This window comes from Carica papaya, chromosome 7, assembly GCF_054855325.1.
Source record: "Carica papaya isolate Zhongbai chromosome 7, ASM5485532v1, whole genome shotgun sequence".
Taxonomy (NCBI): domain Eukaryota; kingdom Viridiplantae; phylum Streptophyta; class Magnoliopsida; order Brassicales; family Caricaceae; genus Carica; species Carica papaya.
The window spans coordinates 16,397,865-16,418,888 of record NC_142315.1 but is presented as its reverse complement, the minus strand read 5'-3'; the positions used below and the strand labels follow the sequence as shown (position 1 = coordinate 16,418,888).

General features: G+C 35.2%; 2 protein-coding genes and 1 long non-coding RNA gene across 6 annotated transcripts; all 3 read right to left on the bottom strand.

Annotated features, from left to right (window-relative positions):
• Nucleotides 1–1,312: 1,312 nt before the first annotated feature.
• On the bottom strand, nt 1,313–3,911 carry LOC110811189 (Alkaline-phosphatase-like family protein). Its single transcript, XM_088208080.1, has 2 exons — nt 1,767–3,911; nt 1,313–1,666 (listed from the first exon to the last, which is right to left on the bottom strand). The coding sequence occupies exon 1, from the start codon at nt 3,649–3,651 to the stop codon at nt 2,194–2,196; it is 1,458 nt and encodes a 485-aa protein (XP_088064206.1). The 5' UTR covers nt 3,652–3,911; the 3' UTR covers nt 1,313–1,666; nt 1,767–2,193.
• Nucleotides 3,912–6,054: 2,143 nt separating this feature from the next.
• Nucleotides 6,055–9,510, bottom strand: LOC110811184 (uncharacterized). Of its 4 annotated transcripts, XM_022037598.2 has the most exons (12): nt 9,351–9,510; nt 9,182–9,238; nt 9,042–9,093; nt 8,861–8,934; nt 8,640–8,770; nt 8,259–8,337; nt 7,966–8,102; nt 7,594–7,878; nt 6,951–7,514; nt 6,630–6,728; nt 6,435–6,502; nt 6,055–6,217 (listed from the first exon to the last, which is right to left on the bottom strand). In XM_022037598.2, exons 1-12 carry the CDS (start codon nt 9,373–9,375, stop codon nt 6,214–6,216), a joined length of 1,575 nt encoding a protein of 524 aa, XP_021893290.2. In that variant the 5' UTR covers nt 9,376–9,510; the 3' UTR covers nt 6,055–6,213. The 4 variants fall into 4 exon arrangements, with proteins under 4 accessions (XP_021893290.2, XP_088063685.1, XP_088063686.1 ...); XM_088207559.1 differs by having other exon boundaries at nt 7,966–8,337; XM_088207560.1 differs by having other exon boundaries at nt 7,966–8,337; nt 8,640–8,757; nt 8,861–9,093; nt 9,351–9,478.
• Nucleotides 9,511–10,075: 565 nt separating this feature from the next.
• Nucleotides 10,076–12,357, bottom strand: LOC110811185 (uncharacterized). The gene is made up of 3 exons (XR_015813307.1): nt 12,198–12,357; nt 10,612–10,890; nt 10,076–10,214 (listed from the first exon to the last, which is right to left on the bottom strand). It is a non-coding gene; the product is annotated as an uncharacterized LOC110811185 (long non-coding RNA).
• Nucleotides 12,358–21,024: the final 8,667 nt, after the last annotated feature.

Genomic DNA, 21,024 nt, shown 5'->3' with positions numbered 1-21,024 from the left:
TTGGGATTCAATAGAGGCTTAAGAGAATGAAAAATATCATTTCTTTCAATATTCACATTTATGCTCAAGGTCTGCCACTTTAAAATCTGTTGGAGGTATGTTTTTGTAAGTAGGAAGGTAAAAAAGAGAATGTTGTTAGAGACAATTGAATTTGGTTTGGCCTTCGAAAAGCTATAGAATTTTGTCCATAATTTTTAAGAAATTTTATATAATGTATTTTGAAAAATCTCTTAACACAGACAACTTGTCTTTAAAATGAAAGTCAATTTCTACAAGCGAGTTTTATCGTAACATTGTTTTTTTTACTACACTATTACTTTTGGCTCAGAATCTGAAATTTTTTTTTAATATATATATATATATATATAACGTTTAAAAAGATGTTTTAACTTGAAAATCAATTTGCTATTCTTTTTTATTAAAGTTATTATATTTTCAAATATATATATTTTTGCTGACAAAGAGGAATTTGCGAGGGGGAAGCAAATTTTGAAGAAAATGTGTAATATGGGTTCTATTTTACATACATACATACATACGTACATATATATATATATATATATATATAAAGAGAGAGATATTTTTGTGCGTGCTTTAAATTGGTTAAATATAAAATATGCTACAATTTTAGAAGACATGTAAAATTTAAATATTTCTGACATAAAGTTTGAGGGCGAGAAGAGTGATGATGAATCTGCCAGTTACTCATCAACTTTCTTATCCATTGGGAGATTTTTATTAAACATTTTTGAAAAAATAAATAGTTTTATTTATTCCGAATAATTTTTAATTACTGTACTTATTAAATTTATGTCTCATTAAACAATAATGAGTTGAAACTAATACTTATATTAATAAAAAATAAATAAAATAATGTAAATTTTTAAAATAATTTGATAGAGAAATTTAATATTCCTTAAATAATTAAAAATACAATTTTTATACTATAACCAATTAAATAATATCACTATGTTTATTAATTACTTCTATAATTAATACTGACTTTTGGCTTTCAGAGCATCTTTAGGAGCTTACAGCACAAGATGCCCCAATCAATTGATACGTCATAAAAGCCATTTTGGCCTTTTGAGACATCACCAACAACAGAAACCAAGTCTCGTTTGATTTCATAAAAAATGGAGATGGTGATGACTCAAAATCACCCCAACAATCTCTCAACACACTTTTCCCATTAGGTTGGGATCTCCTCATCATAAGAATCTCCATTTAACATCTTTCATTCCAGATGCCACTGCAAGGATATGCTTTAAAACCAAGTAATACACTAAAGAATACCATACACTGCTCCGCGGAGAACTGAATATCAACTTCATTTGTCTGTCTGTTTAGCAGTACATGTGTATCATCTACTAACAAATCATTGGTTATAATCCGGTGTTCATTCGGATATGTGAATTTTCATTTCAGAACTAGGGATTACGATACACACCTAGCATAGCTTAGAAACTCACATTACACCAATCACAACTTAGGTTGACTTTCACCTTTCTTTTGAGGCTACCAGACAGTTTCAGTACTTGGGTTTGTCAATGACTACTATTACTAAACACCAACAATTACATATCAAACAAAATGTTTTAGGCCAATACTTATTTCTGCTCCTTCATGTTGAAGAGTCCGTTTCCACTTTTATCTTGTACAAGTTCTATAAAAAGATTTAAAAAAAATAACTAGTCCTCGTCAAGATAAATTAAGGTACAATATGAAGGGAAATATCAAAATAGTATCAAGTTTATGTTATTTACCTTACAAAAACCATAGTCTGAAACTAGTTTGTGCACTGCAAATCACAAATTCGAATTTCTGATGCTACTTGATATGAATCCAAGTGGCACAAGTCACAACTCATGGCCGAAACACAATTCAAGCTCACATGGGAGCTGACATGAGAGCTCACAGCCACATGGAAGCTTATATGGAAGCTCACAGCTACATGGGGAATTACATGAGAGCTCAGAGCTTCATAGGAAATCATATAGAAGCTCACTGCCGCTCATTAAGAAAGTGAAAGGTTGCCCGAGACATACAATTAGGATAATCATGTGATCCTAATATCACTAATAGTACATTCAGCACTGCATGATCATCTCTGCTAACAAGATCTACATAACCCAAGAATAATCAAACTGCAACAGTTTTTTCCTGCCAAAATGACTAAAAGGTTGGAGACACTCACAGATCAGGCAACAGAACGGATGTGGGAAATGATTCAGATCCGTTGTTAGGAGCACCTTGTATCTTGAGAATCGAAGTAATAATGTTGTATATCTGAATATTTTCAAAAGATGGCACCTTCCTTCCCCTCGCAAACTGAGGGCCGTGGCCAATAAAGATAGTCCTCATAGAGAAAACTGCATTATCATATCCATGTGCACCTCCACACTCTTTTTTTGTTGTCCTCTTCTGCTCGACCTTAAAACCCTCTTCTACCAACCCTATAATCGGTGGAATTCGATTACTTGCTGCATAATGTAGCCTGCTAGGCAGTTCCTCTTTAAGATAAATTCTCAAATTCTTCCCGTTCTCAACTTTCCCAGACTGTAATCCTCCATTCATTTTGGCAACAATATCAGATGAACTATAACCAGAAGGAGGGTGAATACCAAGCAATGGAGTATAACATTGAATCCACTGTGCAGGAATTTCAACCCAAGAAGCCAAATCATCTAAGAAAATAAGCTTTTTATCACACGTACCAACCATGCCATGATCACCAACCAAAATAATAGTAACATCCTCAAACACACCTCTTTTTTCTAGGCCATCAATTAACCTCCCAATCATCCTATCAATCCTACCAATTGCTTCAGTTATCTGAGGATCATCAGGACCAACTTGGTGACCCTGATGATCAGGGTCCTCAAAGTACAATGTCATGAAAACAGGCATTTCACTACTGGGCAGATCAAAATAACTCAAGATTGTATCTACCCTATCCTCATAAGTAACAGAACCATTATAAAACTGACAATAACCCTTTGGACAAGACCAGGAACCTTTGTGTACCTCGGAGCCCGGCCAAAAGCAGGTAGCAGCCCTGAGCCCGTGGTTGGCCACTGTCTCCCACAATGGTTCACCTAGCCACCACTTAGGCTCGTGGCTTGCCATATTAAAAGTATCAACAGTGTTCGGATCCACGAATTGGTTGTTGATAATACCATGATAGGCAGGGTAAAGACCGGTGACAATGGAATAATGGTTAGGGAAAGTCAACGTTGGGAAAACTGGAATCAAACCTGTCTCGGCCTCGGTTCCATGGGTAACCAAGCGGTCGATGTTGGGCGTGGAGGTTTTGAATTGGTAACCGAATCGAAACCCATCTGACGAAATCAAGATAACAACTGGTTTGTCGAGCTTTTTGAGAGGACGGGACCTGGTTTCGAGAGAGGAGGAGCTGCGCGTTGCGGAGAAGAAGAGGAAAGCAAAGGCAGAGGCAGCAGAGAGAGCAATGCAGGAGATGAGGAGGAGAGAGATGAAGATGATAGACGTGTTTCGTTTGCTAGAAAGACTCGTTGAAGAATCGGAGTCATCGGTGTCGAAGGAGAGGAGAGCGGCTGATTGGCTTGGTGGATCTTCTTCTTGTATCGGAATTGGTGTAGGCTTTGTTGCAGAGAGTGAATCAGAACCCATGATTCCCCTGATTCTCAGGGACTTGCCTTTTTTCCGATTATTAGCCAAGGCTTTGGTGAATTTCGAGTTTGTACAGGGCAATAGGAGAACTCTTTTGGAGTGAATCCTTGAAGGTCCGCTAATTCGCTAATGGCACAGCAAGCAATTCATGATTGGGTTGGCTGTGGAAGGAGTTTGGTAGACGGCAGCTTTGCTGACTAGTCTTACTCTTTTTAAGTCACCGTTTGGTAATGAACCTATGAAACATCCAATTCAAGTTACATTGATATAGACTACGGAATTTGTGTTCACTTTAGAAAAAGAAAAAGAACAAATTAAGATTAGCAGTAACAGGAAAAAGAAGAAAAGGGGAAAAAAAAAGGAAGGAATTTCTGAAATTCTCATTATTTATTTCTAGAACTTTTTCGTGTTTTTCTCAAGGGTGAAATAATGTAAATTGAATTATGATCGATAAAATAAGTAAAAAAGTCTTTGTACTATTTAAAAAAGTTTAATTCCATCTATGCACTATTTTTCTGTTCAAATACAATCTAAATTTTCATGTTCAAATGAGTTTTTATTACTAATATTGTGTTTAATGCCATTAAATAAATAGATAATGTTCTAATTAGATATTAAATTTTAAAAATATTACTAGTAAACATTGATAACTATTTTTTTTTATTTTTAAATTTGTAAGCAGTTATAAATTAAGTATAAATTTATAAATAATTAATAAAATGATATAAAACAAAATAAAATCTCAACATCCATGTTGTTTCAATACTTTTATAAATTTTTATTTAAACATTATTATCAAATTCAGTTGAGTGTTAAAAATATAATGCTGCAAAAGAGCACACTAACTATAGTACAATAAATCACATAGTTACTATGCTAGCACGATTATAATGTTTATATAAATACATCTTTCATTACAAGAACATCTATTTAATGATGCGATGCTCGACACATTGTCAGTAATAAATATTTATTTGAACAAAACTTAGAAGTACATGTGATATTTAAACTAATAATTATTTCAGAGACTAATTTGATCTTTTTCGAATAGTATTATAATGATTTGATTTATTATTCGAATTGTGATCACATAAATAAAAAAAAAAATACAAAAGAAGAAGAAGCATTTTTTATAAAACTTGTATAAGGAGAAATGAAAAGTTAAACAAACTAAAATGAGATTAAAACATGAAAATTCTGCCGCAACAATGTTCTTTGACAGAGAGAGTTGCCTGCTAACTTGCGCCAACTTATCATGGATGAGGTGGGTGAATTTTGTAATTAATATTTTATGGCTTTAAGTGTCGGTATGAAATTATAAACCAAAAACGAGTAAAAAATGTTGTATGCAATAAATAAATAATTAATAATGTATTTGTCCTGCATGCATTCACCACAGTCATGCCCTCTCCCACTATATATATATATAGTTCTTAAAATAATCATATTTTGAGTAATAAACATTTAATATTGCATAATTATAGTATTAGTAATATTATGTTTAAAATTTTAATTAAGTTTACGATAATTCATAAAATTATAATATTTTTAAGACTAAAATAATGGACCTTTGGAATGGTTTAATAGTGTAGTGTTTCATAATTATGGTGGAACATTGATTTCGAGGTTTCAAATAGTGGTCGGTGAGTTTTTCTTTTCAAAAAGTTGCCAAGAGTGGATAATTTGAAAACGCAGTTATTTGCATTTCATTTTCTAATCACTAAAATAGTTTGAGATTTTTTATTTTTATTTTCATGATTGTTACATATTTATTATCCTTGGTTTTTTGGTCTTTCTCTTATTCATTCATCCTAATGCTTGTGTCGTCATGTTCAATGTTTCAACATCAAGAAAATGCTTTTAACTACCAACTACATTCCATTCCATTGGAGTTTTCTCATTGCTTCTCATGATGTATTCTATCAGTTCTGATTTGATTTATATACATTATTTCATACCCTTTTGATTACATATTGCAGTACTTTGAACTTGAATAGGGTAAATTACTTAGTAGACGTGTGAAGGCTTTGTAAAATCTTATTGCATGCAATTTATTGGGGCAAGAATGATCGAGTGAGTCATGTTTAAAAATTGTCTTGGATGACTCATCCCTTTAAAGAGATTGTGTGATAAATGAGAGTGATTTCAATGGTTTTAAGAAAGAAATAATAGTTAATATTTATCATAATCTTAATTATTTTTTTTGGCTATATGGTTTAAGACTTATACCTCTCTCTATAGACTATGTGTTATTATTAACTTTAATTATTTGTGATTAAGTGACGCTAAATTAATCAAGTGTACTTTAAAAGATTTAAAGACATAAATCCTCAATTATTTTCTTTTGAAGGCTGCATGTGTATATGTTCTTTTTATACTATACTACTCCTAATAAATAAAGAATGATATAAGCCCATTGCAGTTACACAGGCCATGTTTTATTTTTGTTATGTGATAACGAGTGTGAAGTGAGTAATTGGTTCATAGTTACAGATCCATTACATCAATTATTGTCTTCAACATGGAGTTATTTCCAGATTGTGCATCCTAAAACCACCTTAGTTATCTGCAAAACCCATATATGATAAATCACTATCAAGTCTACATATAAACAAAGAGACTAACATTTTGTTACTTTTCTTGCAATATATCATAGCTCTGATATGTATGGGCTACTGGCATGAACACAAAATTCAATAATTTTCTCTCCAGATATGTGGATTGGTAGAGGACTCTGCAAACAGATATAACAGCATTATGATATACGGAATATGTCAACGAACCTGTTTTTTTGTTCTCTAGTGAGGAGAACAAGTGCTGCAAAACCCACCGTGATTGCAGCTCGAATCACCTGAGGGAAGACAAAAGAGAGACTAGGAAACAATTACTTTACAGCAGGAAGTTGTGTGAATCAAATAAACTCCTTCTTATCTATTCAAACGACACTTGATTGAATATGAAAAATTGAGAACTGTGACCTGTCCAATTGCTCCTCTGGTGCTTTCAACATCAGCTAAACTCTCAGCGTTCCGGGATGGCTTCCCACCGTCATTTACAGTATCACGACAAACATGATTCTGAAAAAAGGGTTCAGACATGTAAAGAACCTTCTAATTTTATCATGGTCATAAAATTCCATCGATGAGGGAAAAGAATGTCCAAGCTAATCAATTCATAGTATATAGTTTCTTGACATTAATGCAAGGATCCCTTTACCATAGTATATAGTATATAATATATAGTTTCTAGTATATAGAATGTATAAACATACTTAAATGTCAAGTGGTAGACTCACATACCTCTCCAATTGTTTCTGGTGCAGAAGTTTCTTGTTGATTTATATTTGATTGAATCCACCAACTTCCCATTAGATCCATCACTCTCTTGCCACCAGCTGTTATACACAAGGGCTTCCCTTCATCTGGAAATACCCAGAGACCAGAGCTTTCAGAAGTATAATATTTACCATCCTGACATGCCCGGTGTTTCAATTTATTACTTGAAGCTCCCCGGATATGGACCTGTTTTACGTCAACTTCTTTCTGTAATACTTTGAATTTATTCTTCAAGTCAGCATCTGTTTTTGAATTTTCTGTTTTTTCTGGAGATAACTCCTTCACGTTGCTAGAGTTATGAGATGATGCAGATGTATGTGAGGGTTTATTGAGACCAATTTGTTTCCTTTTTTCTGTTGGTGTTTGCCGTAACTCCTCGGTAAGAGAAAGCTTTATTGTCTTTCCTGCAACTGATTTATCCTTACCTTTCTTCATTTCATTAATCAGAGAGCTTTTGAAAGAAGAATCCATCCCGATACTGCTTGGTTGAGGTTTCATCCACGATGATTTACTATTAGGTTTTATATCCTGTTACAGTTCGCAACTCTAACGACCTTAGACAGTAACATTTAGTGAGCTATATTTAAGCAACATATGCTTGATTTACCTGTGTTAGACTAGTTTCTAAGGCATTTATTACTTTCCTCACATTAGTAGGTGTTTTCTCTAGTGGGTTTTGCTGCTTCAACTTGTTGGCCTCTTCAGCAGCTTGCTTAGAAGGAGCTGCTTTGTCCTTCAGTAGCAAGGTAGGTTCTAATTGTCTGGACAAAGAAGATAGTTTCGACATGCTAGATGTCCCGGAAACAACAGGAGAAGCAGGCTGACTAATCTTCTCAGCTAAACCACTTTTAGTTACATCTAACGGATTCCTCTCTTTTCGATCTGTATCATTCTAAAGCAGGTGAAATGACCATTTGAGAAACTATTCATTACTTCACAAGCAAAAACGTCAGACTGCAGTGTTCGAGAAAAACTTAACTGGAATCATCTGCTTCAGAGTAGGAGGCTCGCCTTCTTTTTCTTCCATATCAAACTTTATGTTCTTGAAAAAGCTAACAGGGATTGATGCTGAACCCGTTTCTTCATTTACCATTTTGTTTTGGCTTCTTTGTGAATCTTGAGAAGATGGACCACTCATAACATCAACAAAAGAAAGCCTTTCAGAAAAGGTAAATATTATAAGAATTAAAAGAAAAACATTTCTTTCCTCGATTCTTTCTCTTATCTGAATAATTAAAATCTTTCCTAAAAATTCATGGTTGAGGATGCTACCAACAGAAGTAGCATTTTCTGGATTCCGGTGACTGTTATTGACAAGCTTTTGGTGTTTCTTCTTTAATGCAGTCTCTCTCTGCACAAGAAAAATATTCATTATGCACCCAACAGAAAGAAGCAAGTTTCCCCCCTTGAGGCTGACTCAATTTACTCAGTTTCTTTCACATCTCCTCAATCACAAAATGCATTCAAAAGAATGTGATTGATTTCCATAAACTGGTTAAATGTAGTCTTGGATGGGATAAGTGATATTTTGTTAAGACATAAAGCAAATACCGGTTAAGTTTAGTTTAGGATGGTCTTTAACATTCTCGCCCCAGCCAAAGGTTAGCAAAAGTGATTACAGACAATCATGAGGATCAAAGAGGCAAAAGATACCATAATACGGATTCTATTGCGCTCTTCTTCACTGAGAACAAATTGCAACTTCATATGCACGTGCCCACCTTGTTCAAAAAGAAATATCTCATCCCAAATACCTTTCTGGACTATTAACCTGGTCTCAACATCTGCCTCATTAGATAGTCATCCTCATTAGCCTCACTACCACTAATAACTATATATGATTGACAGATATGAAGGAAAACATTATGTTAGACCTGTTTGTGACATCTCATTTCCCTCAGCATCTAGAAGTGTAATAATCAAATTATCATGGAGGGTCGTTAATGGGCTGCGCCAAAGTGTACCAAATTGTCAACTTTGGAAGCAGAATTTAGAATTTACAAGCATGAAGGAAAGGCATGGAATTGAAATTAATATAATTTGCTGAAACATTACAAGGAGAAGTCTCCCTTGTCCCCAGTTTGATATGCTTTTTTCCCCATAGAAACTGCATTATGAAACCGAAATCAGTGAATTCTGCTTCTCATATACTGTTGTTGAGCAAAATATAAAGGAGTATTGATAAACACAGAAACCTTTTATAGATGTCTCTGAAGTTGGTGATGATGACTGATCAGCTTCAAAGTGTAGAACTGAAATTTAAAAAAAAAAAAAAAAAAAAAAAAAAGAAATTAGAAGAAATTAGTGAATGGCGAAGTACTGCTGCATAAGTTTAAATGAGAGTTAAATGATAACTATTACTACCTGAAACTTGGATGGCTCCTGGCATTGGAGATACAGCTTTGTGCTGGAAGTTGATCAAATATAGAAGATGAAAAGACTTAGCCAGTCCGGTTTCAGTGTTAAATTTTGGATATAATGTCGATGAAATGGGATTAGATGGGAATATTCATGTGTGGTCGGAGATGAAGAAAGGTTTTAGGTCAGGTCCCACATCTTACCACTTCTTCATTACGCACTCTTGGCTCGTGGGATTTTTTGGGTTGTGAAATTTCCCTTAAATTACATTATATAAATTACTCAAAACAATTTATCCAATTAGTTTGTTCTTCTTTTATAATCGACATTGCATTATTATATATATTTTTGTTGACATATTAAATTATAATTAATATATATATGTTACATCTAAACTTAAAACCGAACGTAAAACTATTAATATAAAAATTAACGTTCTCCATCTCACAACACAAAAAAACCTCCTCTCCAATAACTTCCACTTTTGAGCAATAGAAAAATAGATTTCCCAAGTATGAAGAGAAGCATTAGTCATAATTTTCGAATAGATTTTGCACGGATAAACTGTTTCAAAATTGCCTTCTCTTCATCAATCCTTTTTTTTCTCTTCAGGGTTCTTGGGCTTGATTTTCCTTTTCTCTTCCAAAATCCACTTGAAAAGCTCCCTCTGTTGATCTTCAGGAATCGGCTTTTGCACTTTAACAGGCTTTGTTGCGACAATCGGGATTAGTGGTTCTTCAACGAAAGGGATAGTTGCAGTAGGAGCAAAAGGGTCTTTCACTGCAGCTTTGCTTTCTTCTAGACCAGTTTTTGCATCTCCTCTGTCCTCCATGGTCATATTCTTTTTTCTAGATTTTGCGAACATATAACCTGTCGGAAGTCAAACAGAAAATCAGCTGACTCCCTTAAAAGAAAAGCCTCTGGAACAATGCAAGTATTCTCAAGTTACAGGCTACAGCTTCCAGACTTTAACAGAAACAACCAGTGCTCCAGCATGGATGACGATCTCTATGGAACGCACAATGAATAATTAAACAGAAATATATTTTTAAGTAGAAAAATATATTTTCTTGTGAAAAATATATTTGATAACCATAACATCATGTTCTTCCATGTGAAAGACATTATCTAAAGACCTCATAACAAACAAAGATTATCTGAAATAACAGTAATTCAGAATCCAAGGATGCTTCACTGTTCCTCAGAATCAAAAAGTTATTTAAATGCAGGAACAGGTAGTCCAAATAGGACATAGAGTTAAGCGCACCAACAATTGAAGGTTATCAAAACCAAATGCCGTCATTATGTTTCTTCTTTTTCTCTTTTTCTCCCACGAAATCAGCTTTCATCCTCTCAAAGGCTCTCCTATTTCTTCTTTCCGCACCATCCAAAATATAACAAGGGAAATGAGAACCACATGTTCCTTTCCATCACTAAGACCCTTCCACAAGCCACCGATCCCCGACAGCCAAGAGCGGCCTTCACCGCCAGCAACACCAGTATTTCAGTCAAGGTCCTCCTGTGTGCGTTGACGCGCTGGTATGCGCTGGGCATCCGCGTGCAAGCCCATTAATATGGCGTTATGAGAAAAAAATTGTACATGCTAAGAAATGATTAATAAACCATGTTTGGGGAAGATTCCCCACTGAATCATAGTGGATGGATGACCTTTTATATGTTTGGGACTCATATAAAACATGTTTCTACATCAAACAAAGATCTAACCAAATTCAACACAAGCAAGGCAGAAATCCTATCCAACTTTTACTTTTTTCATAAATCAGTTACTAGGCACCAGCTACATAAAAGTGAAGAATGTAGTTTCCATAAATACACAAAAGGAGTGAAAAGAAAAACCTTCTTCACTCAGTCAATATATCAAACATGTTATCTACAAAAACTGCAGACATGAAAAATCCGTAAAAGTCAAGGATACGGAGAGTAATGAACCCAACATCTATAAAATGTTTACAACCAACGGGTAACATTAATCATAAAAAAAAAAAAAAAGCAACTGAAGCTTGAGATTCATGTATGTGCTTCATAAATGGAAAATGTAGATTTATAGACAGAGACTGACCTCCTAGAGCGAGATTGAAGATCAAAAGAAGACGCCAGATGGGCTTGTAGCGCTTAATAAGTGATTCCTTGGAGGGTAGAGGAGGAGTTGCAGAGTGAGAGGGAGAGGGTTCCATTTTTTTAATACGAGTTATGAGTTACTGATGTTGTGTGATGTTTCTCTGCGGAGAATTGAGGTAAAAATCTTTAAGGAATGAAGCTTGTTGGCTTCTTAGAAATTGATAACTTGAATAATGCAGTTGCAAGGGTACAGACTCAAGATGAAAGGAAAAAATCAAACATATTAGAATTTTGTTTACAAGCCTTTTGATTGCCCATCGATCCCTTACAGATGATACGTACAATAAAGATATGGTAGAATGTTAAGAGAAAAGAAAGGAAAACTTGAGCTTTATTATTCTATAGATCATTTAATCACTAACTACACTCTAGTTATAGGTCCAAGTACTAGTTTGCCTCCAGTATCACTTTCTTGTTCAATTTGTCTCTGCACCCTCATCTCTCTCTCTCTCTCTCTCTCTCTCTCTCTCTCCATTGTTGAAGAGAAGTCGACATGGGTACAACCAAATTTGAAGAGAAAAAATAGCCACCAAATTAAGCAATAATTTTATCTTCAAATAAATTAAATTAAATCAGTTCATAAATGTAACTACTTCATATTAAACCAATAAATTTTAAATTATAATGTTTGAAACTGGAAATCCAAACAACCTAATTTATATTTTCAATTTATCATGAGTACTAAAAAATAAGAGTAAAAAACTGCAACTTTACCTGTGTTCTGGTTTGAGGCTTGAGGAGAGAGAAGAGAATGAAGAGAGACTAACAGAGAAAGACTAATGTGAACAATTTTTGAACATGCAAGGACAAAAAGAACAAAAAAATTGTATAGGAACGAAACTGAATAAAGAAAAATAATACAATGACCAAAATGATATTTAAGTCCTTTAATATATATATACTTATACGTGTAAACACTAAACTCTTTTGGGTAAGTTTCTCATTGCTTCTAATACAAAAATTAAATTTATTAATACCAAGTCATAATGACAATCCTTTTATTGTACTTATATATGCTTAGTTTCATATTTGATCCTTCACTTCGGAAATTGGTCTTTTACTTTTCAAATCTTAACATTAATACAAAATTAACATTTTCAGCAAACATTAAATAGAACTTTTTTTTTTTTTTAGTAAAACATAACCTTCATTGTAATGAAAAAAGGCTGACAAACATATTGTTGCAGAGGGGAGCAAGAAAAAAGGTTAGCTCTTAAGAGAGCCACAAACCTTTAGGTATTTATATTACCTCCCTAGCTAAGATATTTGTCACCTAATTACTTGATCTATAAATTCAAATAACACTAAACGAATAAGTATGTTCCAGAATATCAATTATATCATCAAGCAACAGTTCGGACTCATCACAATTTCTAATCGTCAGTTGAATGGGAGTTGAATAACCTTTGAACATCAAATCTTATTATAAGGCACTTAAACTAATTGTGGGTTTTACAGAGAAGGAATACACATCATGCTTATGATGATTAGCCTGCCTAACTAATCTCGACGCACAATACTTAAAACTAGCCCAATCATTTTCTCCGACTGAAACATCTATGTTGAGTTTGTAACAATCTTGTCGGCAATGGTATAAGAGTTGGGTGGGTGGGTCACAGGGTAGGTATAGTCAATAGATATTTTTGTGGCATGAGTCTAACTTGCTCAAATTCATGTAATTCCTTTTAGATCTTTTATAAGAGTCTGAAAGGATCAACATGAAACTTGTTATGATACTACCGGTTCCTACTCTACCATTTGTCCTAAAGAAGCATAATGAACTATACTTGTCTTGACAAGGGACCTCTATATTGTGCCAAATTCAGTCATAAAAATGATATGAGTTATTTTGCATACCACGTAATGGGAAAATGCTCCAATATGTTTTGGCATAATTGCTACCTTTGAAAAGGTCTTCACATGAGTCTTTGGCCTCCTCCACACATAACATCTTATATCCAAGGATTTATTTTTCTAGGCCAAACGACTTTGCCTTCATACAATATTTTGTACTTTCAAACCTACTAGAGCAAACTAAATTTTCTTCTACTTAGATGCTATATCTATTGAAGATAGCATGTTCCTTCTGCCACTATTCTAAAGTCATGTCCTATAATAGTCATTTTCCACAATATATTGACATTTTTTTGACCATCCTCACATTAATTTATCAAGTGGTAGATGAGAGCTGAAAGAGATACTTGCAATTTGATGAACTTCTTGGTGATTAAGTAGAAATATTATATATCGCTATGTGACATGTCAAATGCTAATTAACACATGTGGGTGTCAGATACAGAAACAAGATTATGAGTGCATGATAAAATTTTATGCAGCAGAACAAATTAATACAAATTCCTTAAAAATATATATGAGTTCCAATTACATATATAAAACTAAGGTAAGAAGTGACTATAAAATACAAAGTCAAAATATAAAAGATGACTACTTCTTTCACTATACTATTAGACTCATCAAAGTGCGGGAACGATCATGCACTCAAGTTTTGTGGATCCACAGGATCCTCATAAACTTCAATAGATAGGTCAGCTTGCGGTTCTTCATTTTCTTCCTCATCTAGGGGGGAGGCATGAAAAGAGTGAGTTCTATATGCTCAGTAAGAAAAAAAAATATTTAAATAATATCGTAAAGTTTTGAAAGTGAATTATTCTAACATAAATAATTACCATTTGGATACTTCGTAAACCTATCTTACATTATGAAAATAATTTATTTATTGGAGAAAACAACATGTTAATGTAATCAAACAAACACACATCATATCAGATAATAAACAAAATCAAATAGATCATGAAATGCTCATATTTTTATGTTATACTTTGTGAAATCGTTACAACTTCCATATCTGAAGGCAGATACAGATTTTCAACAACCCATGTAGAATGAACAGATCATATACAGATACGACAATTTGCTCAGACACATTTCTAGCTTGCAAAATCATGGTACGATCTATAACCACGGTCATACTGAGCATAATGGTCTTATCATATATTATATAGTCACGATAGTATTTAGCCAAATGTGACTCCTAATAGATATTCGTATTATCACACTCGTCAGATGGTACACCGTCATTCATAGGGAGCGGTTCTCTTATGCCTTTTCAGACTAGACGAGGGAGGAGGAAACAGATACCCTGGATAGGATTAAGGAAACAAATACTCTTCATAGATAAAAAGCTTAATGAGACATTTGATGCATTATGCATGTCAATACAGATACATACTTCGAATCATTAATGCTTCATTCCACATTTCTCTTTTTCTTTTTTTTTTTGTTTCCTTTATTTTCTAGGTAACTATAAAGACTTCATATTATTTTTGTTACATGCAAATCATCAAGTGTATATAAATCATATAGCATACTTGAAATCAAGAACAATTCAGTTTATTAGACCTATAAACACAAAAGTATGCAAAATAGACAAAATTACATTTATCAATTTAATAATTTTCTTTTATCCAAAAATGCTCCTTAAAACGTTTTTCTCTCTAGTTCAATCTCTCTCTTGCTCTCTAAGTCTTGAAATGTGGAAGAATAGAAGCGTGGAGAAAATGGGAAGGAAATGCCCCTATTTATAGAATTTGGGGGTCGTCAGATTCGCGCTAAGTGGTAAAATCTAATGAAGAGAGAGGAAAAAAGATGCTCAACATGAAAAATGAGGAAATAAAATCTCCTCCACCAGCGGTGGTGGTGTGTCGCTTGAGGAGACAACGACGCACTACTTAAGGCGGTAGTGGCCCGCCCTGCGCGTTGCTGGCTAGCCTGCAGGCACACAGCCCTCTCTATCATGCGTGCAGGGCTGTAGGCGTGTTGGGTGCTGCACAGAGGCCTAGGTGTATAGGGGCCTATCTACATAGGCCTGCTACGCGGATGGCACACGCACAGTGTGCGGCGCCTGTCTGCGCGTGAGGTGACACGTGGATGGTCCGCCTGCGCTCGTCAGGCGCGCGTAAGGTTGACCCTGCGCCACGCGCACGGATGGACGTGGCCACGCATAATGTACAAGCGTCCGCATGGGCAGCTCCCCTTCCCCGTGGGATTTTTAAGCAGGATTTCTCCCATTTTGCCCTTTTTTAAAAAATTTATTTTTTTAATTGTATTGAAATAAAGTAAAATAAATGCAATTAAATTAAAATTAAATATAATTAATTAAAATTAAATAAAATCAAAATAATTAAAAATCAACAAAAATTTATGAATTACGATAATAATTTACGGAGTAAATTAAATGAGTTCAATGCGGTTTAAACGCCCGAAGAAATAGAATTTTCAAATAAATTAAGTTCAACGATGGGCAGGGTGTTACATGCCCCCCATTTTAGAAAAATTTAGTCCCCAAATTTGTCTCGAACAAGTCCGAATACTTCTCCCTCATCTCGCTCTCCAACTCCCTCGTTGCTTCTTCTGGGGTTGATGTTTCTATTGTACCTTCACCATGGGAATCGTCTTGTTGCGCAAGACCTTGTCGGTCCATCCGAGAATCTCCATGGAGATTTCTTCATACGTCATATCCACTTGTATCTGTGTTTCAGTGTGAGGAATGATATAAGAAGGGTCAGGGTGATGCCTTTTAAGCATCGAGACATGAAAGATGTCATGTAAACCTGTAAACTCTCATGATAGAGTGAGGTAGTATACCACGGATCCAATGCACTCAATGATCCAAAAAGGTCCCACATAACGAGGGCTTAACTGCCCTTTTTTCTCGAATTGCATCTTTCTCTTGTAGTAAAAAATCTTGAGGAAAACATAGTCTCCAACAGTGAATTCCAAGGGTCACCTACGATTATCAGCATAACTTTTCTGATAGTTTTGGGCAGTTGTCAAGTTCTTGTGGATAATTGCGACTTTCTCAATAATCTCTTGGATGAAGTCCAATCCCAAATGACGTTGATTTCTGACATCACTCTAACAAGTGGGAGAACGACAAGGCCTGCCGTACAATGCTTCATACGGAGTCATCCCGATGCTGGAATGATAACTGTTATTATAAGCAAATTCACATAGAGAAAAATACTCATACCAATTATTGCCAAAGTCGAGGATGTAGACGTGCAACATGTCTTTCAACATTTGGATTGTACATTTCGACTGACCATCCATTTAGAGATGATAAGCGGTGCTGAAATACAATCCAAACCCTAAAGCTTCCTGAAGGCTGTCTCAGAAGTGGGAGGTAAATCGAGGATCTCGATCAGATATAATGAATAAGGGAATACTATAAAGTCGAATAATCTCATCAACATATAGGCAAACTAATTTGCTGGTGGAGTCAGTGGTTCTGATGGGCATGAAATGGGCAATCTTAGTTAGTCTTTCAATGATGACCCAAATAGCATTTCGACTAGAACAAGTCCTGGGCAATCTTGTGACAAAATCCATAGTTACATGCTCCAACTTCCATTCTGGAATTGGGAGGCGTTGTAACAAACCGCCGGGTCTCTGATGTTCTACCTTAATCCTCTAATAAGTGAGGCATTAGGAGACATAGTTGACTATGTCCTTATTCATTCTCAGCCACTTGATGCTTTAAGTTCTGGTACATCTTAGTACTCTCGGGATGGATGGATAACTTGGAAGCATGGGCGATTTTGAAAACATTCGCCCTTACAGCAACAGTGACCCAAATTCGATTTCAAAATCTAAACAATCCATCATCTGAAATCCTAAAATTAGGAGATTCGTCAGAAGAGAACTTACCTCTTGGTGAGTTTCGGGTCCATAGACTGAACTTCCCAGATTTTCATGAAGAGATCTGACAGGGCTCAGATATGAGGAAGATAGGCATATTTGTCGTAATAGCTAAAGCGGAGGGACTGTATAATATTCATCAATTTCCAACTGGAGGCCATGGTTTGGGTCAACACTGCGGACTCCTTTTTGGTTAGTGCATTGACAATTACATTTCCTTTTCTAGGGTGATACATGATCTTTTAGTCATACTTCAAACTCTTATGGTCAGTGTAAATCTCAAAAAGTTTAACCAAACAAGTAATGATATCATATCTTTAGGGCAAAGATAATACCCATCAACTCCAGGTCGTGGGTAGGATAGTTTCGCTCATGAGGTTTCAATTTTTAAAACTCATAAACGACTACTCTACCATGCTGTATCAGGACACACCCCAAACAATAATGAGATGCATCGCAGTAGAGCTAAAATCTTCCGGTATTGTCACGGAGGATCAATACAGGAGCAGAGGTAAGACGACACTTCAATTCCATGAAGTTCTCATTGCACTCGTAATTCCAGATAAATGGTACGCTCTTTTGGGTGAGTTGGATCAATGGAGCAATAATCTTAGTAAATTCGTCGATGAATCGCTGGTAATAACCTACCAAATTGAAAATACTACGTACTTCGGCCACATTGGGGGTAGATTCTAGTTGATTACTGTTTCAATATTGGACGGATCCACAGAAACTCCTTTAATCGAAATTACATAATCGAGAAAGGAAACTCGATCCAACCAGAAGGAGCATTTGTTAAGTTTAGCATACATTTCGTTCCGGTGAAGGGTCTCCAACACTTCAGTCAAATGTATTATATGTTCCTCCAGGCTCTTTAAGTACACTAAGATATCATCAATAAATACGATGATGTACTGATCTAGTGCGTGCTAGAAAACTCTATTCATGAGGTCCGTGAAGGCTGCAGGAGCATTGGTTAACCCGAACAACATTACCTTGAATTTGTACAAATTGTACCAGTACTAGAAACTGATCTTCAGAATATCTTCCTCTTTGACTCTCAACTGTTAATATCTCGTCTTGAGGTCAATCTTAGAGAAGATCGTAGATCCTTACAATTGATCAAAGAGGTCATCGATCTGAGATAAGGGGTACTTGTTTTTAATTGTTACTCGGTTGAGTTCCTAGTAGTCCACACAGAGTCTGAGGAAACTATCCTTCTTTTTCACGAACAATACAAGAGCACCCCCACGGAGAATGCTAGGGCGGATAAACTTCCGGGTACTTAGTTCAGAAAGCTGATTTTCTTACTCTGTAAGTTCAGTATGACTCATACGATAGGTAGGCTTCGAGATTGGTTAGGTTTCGGGCAACAACACAATTAGGAACTCTACTTCTTGCGGGGAGGCAGACTAGGAAGTTCAATGGGAAAAAAAATTCGAAAAGTTGCAAACAATGGGTATGGAACACACAACAGGATCAACACTCATATTCCTGTTTATTCAATTGTTAGAAAAATAATAATAATAAATTTTATTCCTTTTTTGGAGTCCACAAAGTTACAATTTTATTTTCATAATCGATTATTATTCTATACTTTTCTAACCAATCCATTCCTAATATCACATCAAATCATAAAAAATCTAACAATATTATATTCACAAATATTTCTATCCCTGAAGCTTTTTCTTACAATCTTTATACAATAGTGAGTTTCTAATAGCCCCCTAAAGGGAGTTTCTAACATTAATATTTCCGTTAAAGGTTCTGGTCTAAAATCAAGATTACAAGTAAATGCATAGGAAAAAAAAAAGTGAGTAGCACCTATATTGATCAAAGCCTTGGCAGAAGTATCATGAATAGGAAACATACCTTAGATAAGAACAGGAGTGGGGAGAGAACCGGGTTCATCTAGGTGGTACACACGTCCCTAGGCTACAGGGTTGACTACATCCTTTAGTCGCTGGGGGCAGTCTTTTATAAGATGTTGGGTGTTTCCGTATTGATAGAAGGTGTGACTGATACGCCGACAGGGCAAGTCACTATATGAGTGACCATAATACCGATAGGGTTGGTTAAGTCGGGTATGCTGAGCTATAGGTGGAGGTAAGGCAAGGAAAAAGGCAACTCTAGTTTGTTTATTACGGTGGCTACTTACTAGATCAAACAATCTCCTTCTAGGTTGTTCGGATTATTATTGTTGGGTACGGAATTGGGCAATGCATTGGTGCTTGGCCGAGATGAGGTCTTCAACTAACTGGGTATGTTTTAGCACCTCTGCACATGAGTTATGTCTCAGCATCGCAACCCGGTCATAGATGTCGGCACAAAAGCCATTTAGAAACTTTCTAATTTTTTGAATTTCAGATGTGACTATTAGAGGGGTGAATCTAGATAGTTGGACAAAACGGGCTGCATACTAGGAAACCGTTTGATTTCCTTGGCAAAGATTCTAAAATTCCTCTTCCTTCTTTTCTTGCACATAAGTAGGAAAAAAGTTATCAAAGAAGGCATCCATGAAAACTTTCCAAGTGGTAGGGGTTGGTATGACTTCCTTCTTAAGTTGGTACCAGTATTCTGCTTCATTGTTTAGCATAAAGGCTGTTAGGGAAACTTTTTGTTTCTCTATCTGTAGGATCCAAGCTTCGGCTACTAAGGGATCAAGGACACCTTCGAAATGTGATGGGTTAAGCATCTTAAACTTCGCTATGTTGTGAGAAATAAACCTTTCGATTGTTTGGTATTTTGGGGCAGGAGGTGGACAAGGGTTGGCTTGATTTTATCGTACGACTGCAGTCAATCCTTGAATGGCTCAGAAAAATTCGGCAAATTCAGCCCTGGTCTGGTGATCTGGGGCTTCAAATTGCTCGGTACGCTCTACGGATAGTCTTTCTTGTGTCATTACTACAAAAGAAATGAATACATGAGTTGGTGGTCTAATTTTTAAAAAGATGACTTATTCTTCCTAGGTACTCTAAGAGTCTTTCTACCTAAGGCCTCAATGTAAGGGATTTGATCTGTGTAATTCTGCTTTGATACCATATGTGACATGTCAAATGCTAATTAAGGCATTGTGAGTGTCAGATGCAGAAATAGAATTGCGAGTGCATGATAAAATTTTATGCAGCAGAACAAATTAATACAAATCCGTTACAAATATATATGAGTTCCAATTACATACATATAACTGAAGGCAGAAGTGGCTACAAAATACAAAAATGATCACTTCTTTCACTATGTTATTGGACTCATCAGAGTACGAGAACGATTATGCATTTAAGTTTTGTGGATCTATGAGATCTTCATAAACTTCAGTAGGTAGGTCAGCTTGCGGATCCTCATTTTTTTTCTTATTTGGGGGGCATGAAAAGAATAAGTTTCATATACTTAGTAAGAAAAATAATATTTAAATAACATCGTAAGGTTTTAAAGGTAAATTATTCTAACATAAATATTTACCATTTGGCTACTTTGTAGACCTATCTTACATTATGAAAACAATTTATTTATTAGAGAAAATAGTACATTAATGTAATCAAACATACATACATAATACCAGATAATATAAAAAATCAAATAAATCATTAAATACTCATATTTTCATGTCATGTTTCGTAATTTCATTAAAACTTCCATTTCTAAAGGTAGATATAGACTTTCAACTACCCATGTGGAATGACCAGGTCAGATACAGATAACAATAATTTGCTCAGGCACATTTCCGACTTGCCAAATCATGGTACAATTTATAACCATGGTCGTACCAACTATAGTGGTCTTATCAGATATTCTATAGTCATGACAGTACTTAGCCAAAAGTAAT

Bases quoted from the DNA above. Each gene is read 5' to 3' on its own strand.
- LOC110811189 (XM_088208080.1), bottom strand. From the start codon at position 3,651: ATGGGTTCTGATTCACTCTCTGCAACAAAGCCTACACCAATTCCGATA.
- LOC110811184 (XM_088207559.1), bottom strand. From the start codon at position 9,375: ATGCCAGGAGCCATCCAAGTTTCAG. The intron at 7,879-7,965 runs GTTAAGTTTTTC...CACCTGCTTTAG, and splicing joins CTCTGAAGCAGATGATTCCA to AATGATACAGATCGAAAAGA. The intron at 6,729-6,950 runs GTATGTGAGTCT...CCCTTTTTTCAG, and splicing joins CACCAGAAACAATTGGAGAG to AATCATGTTTGTCGTGATAC.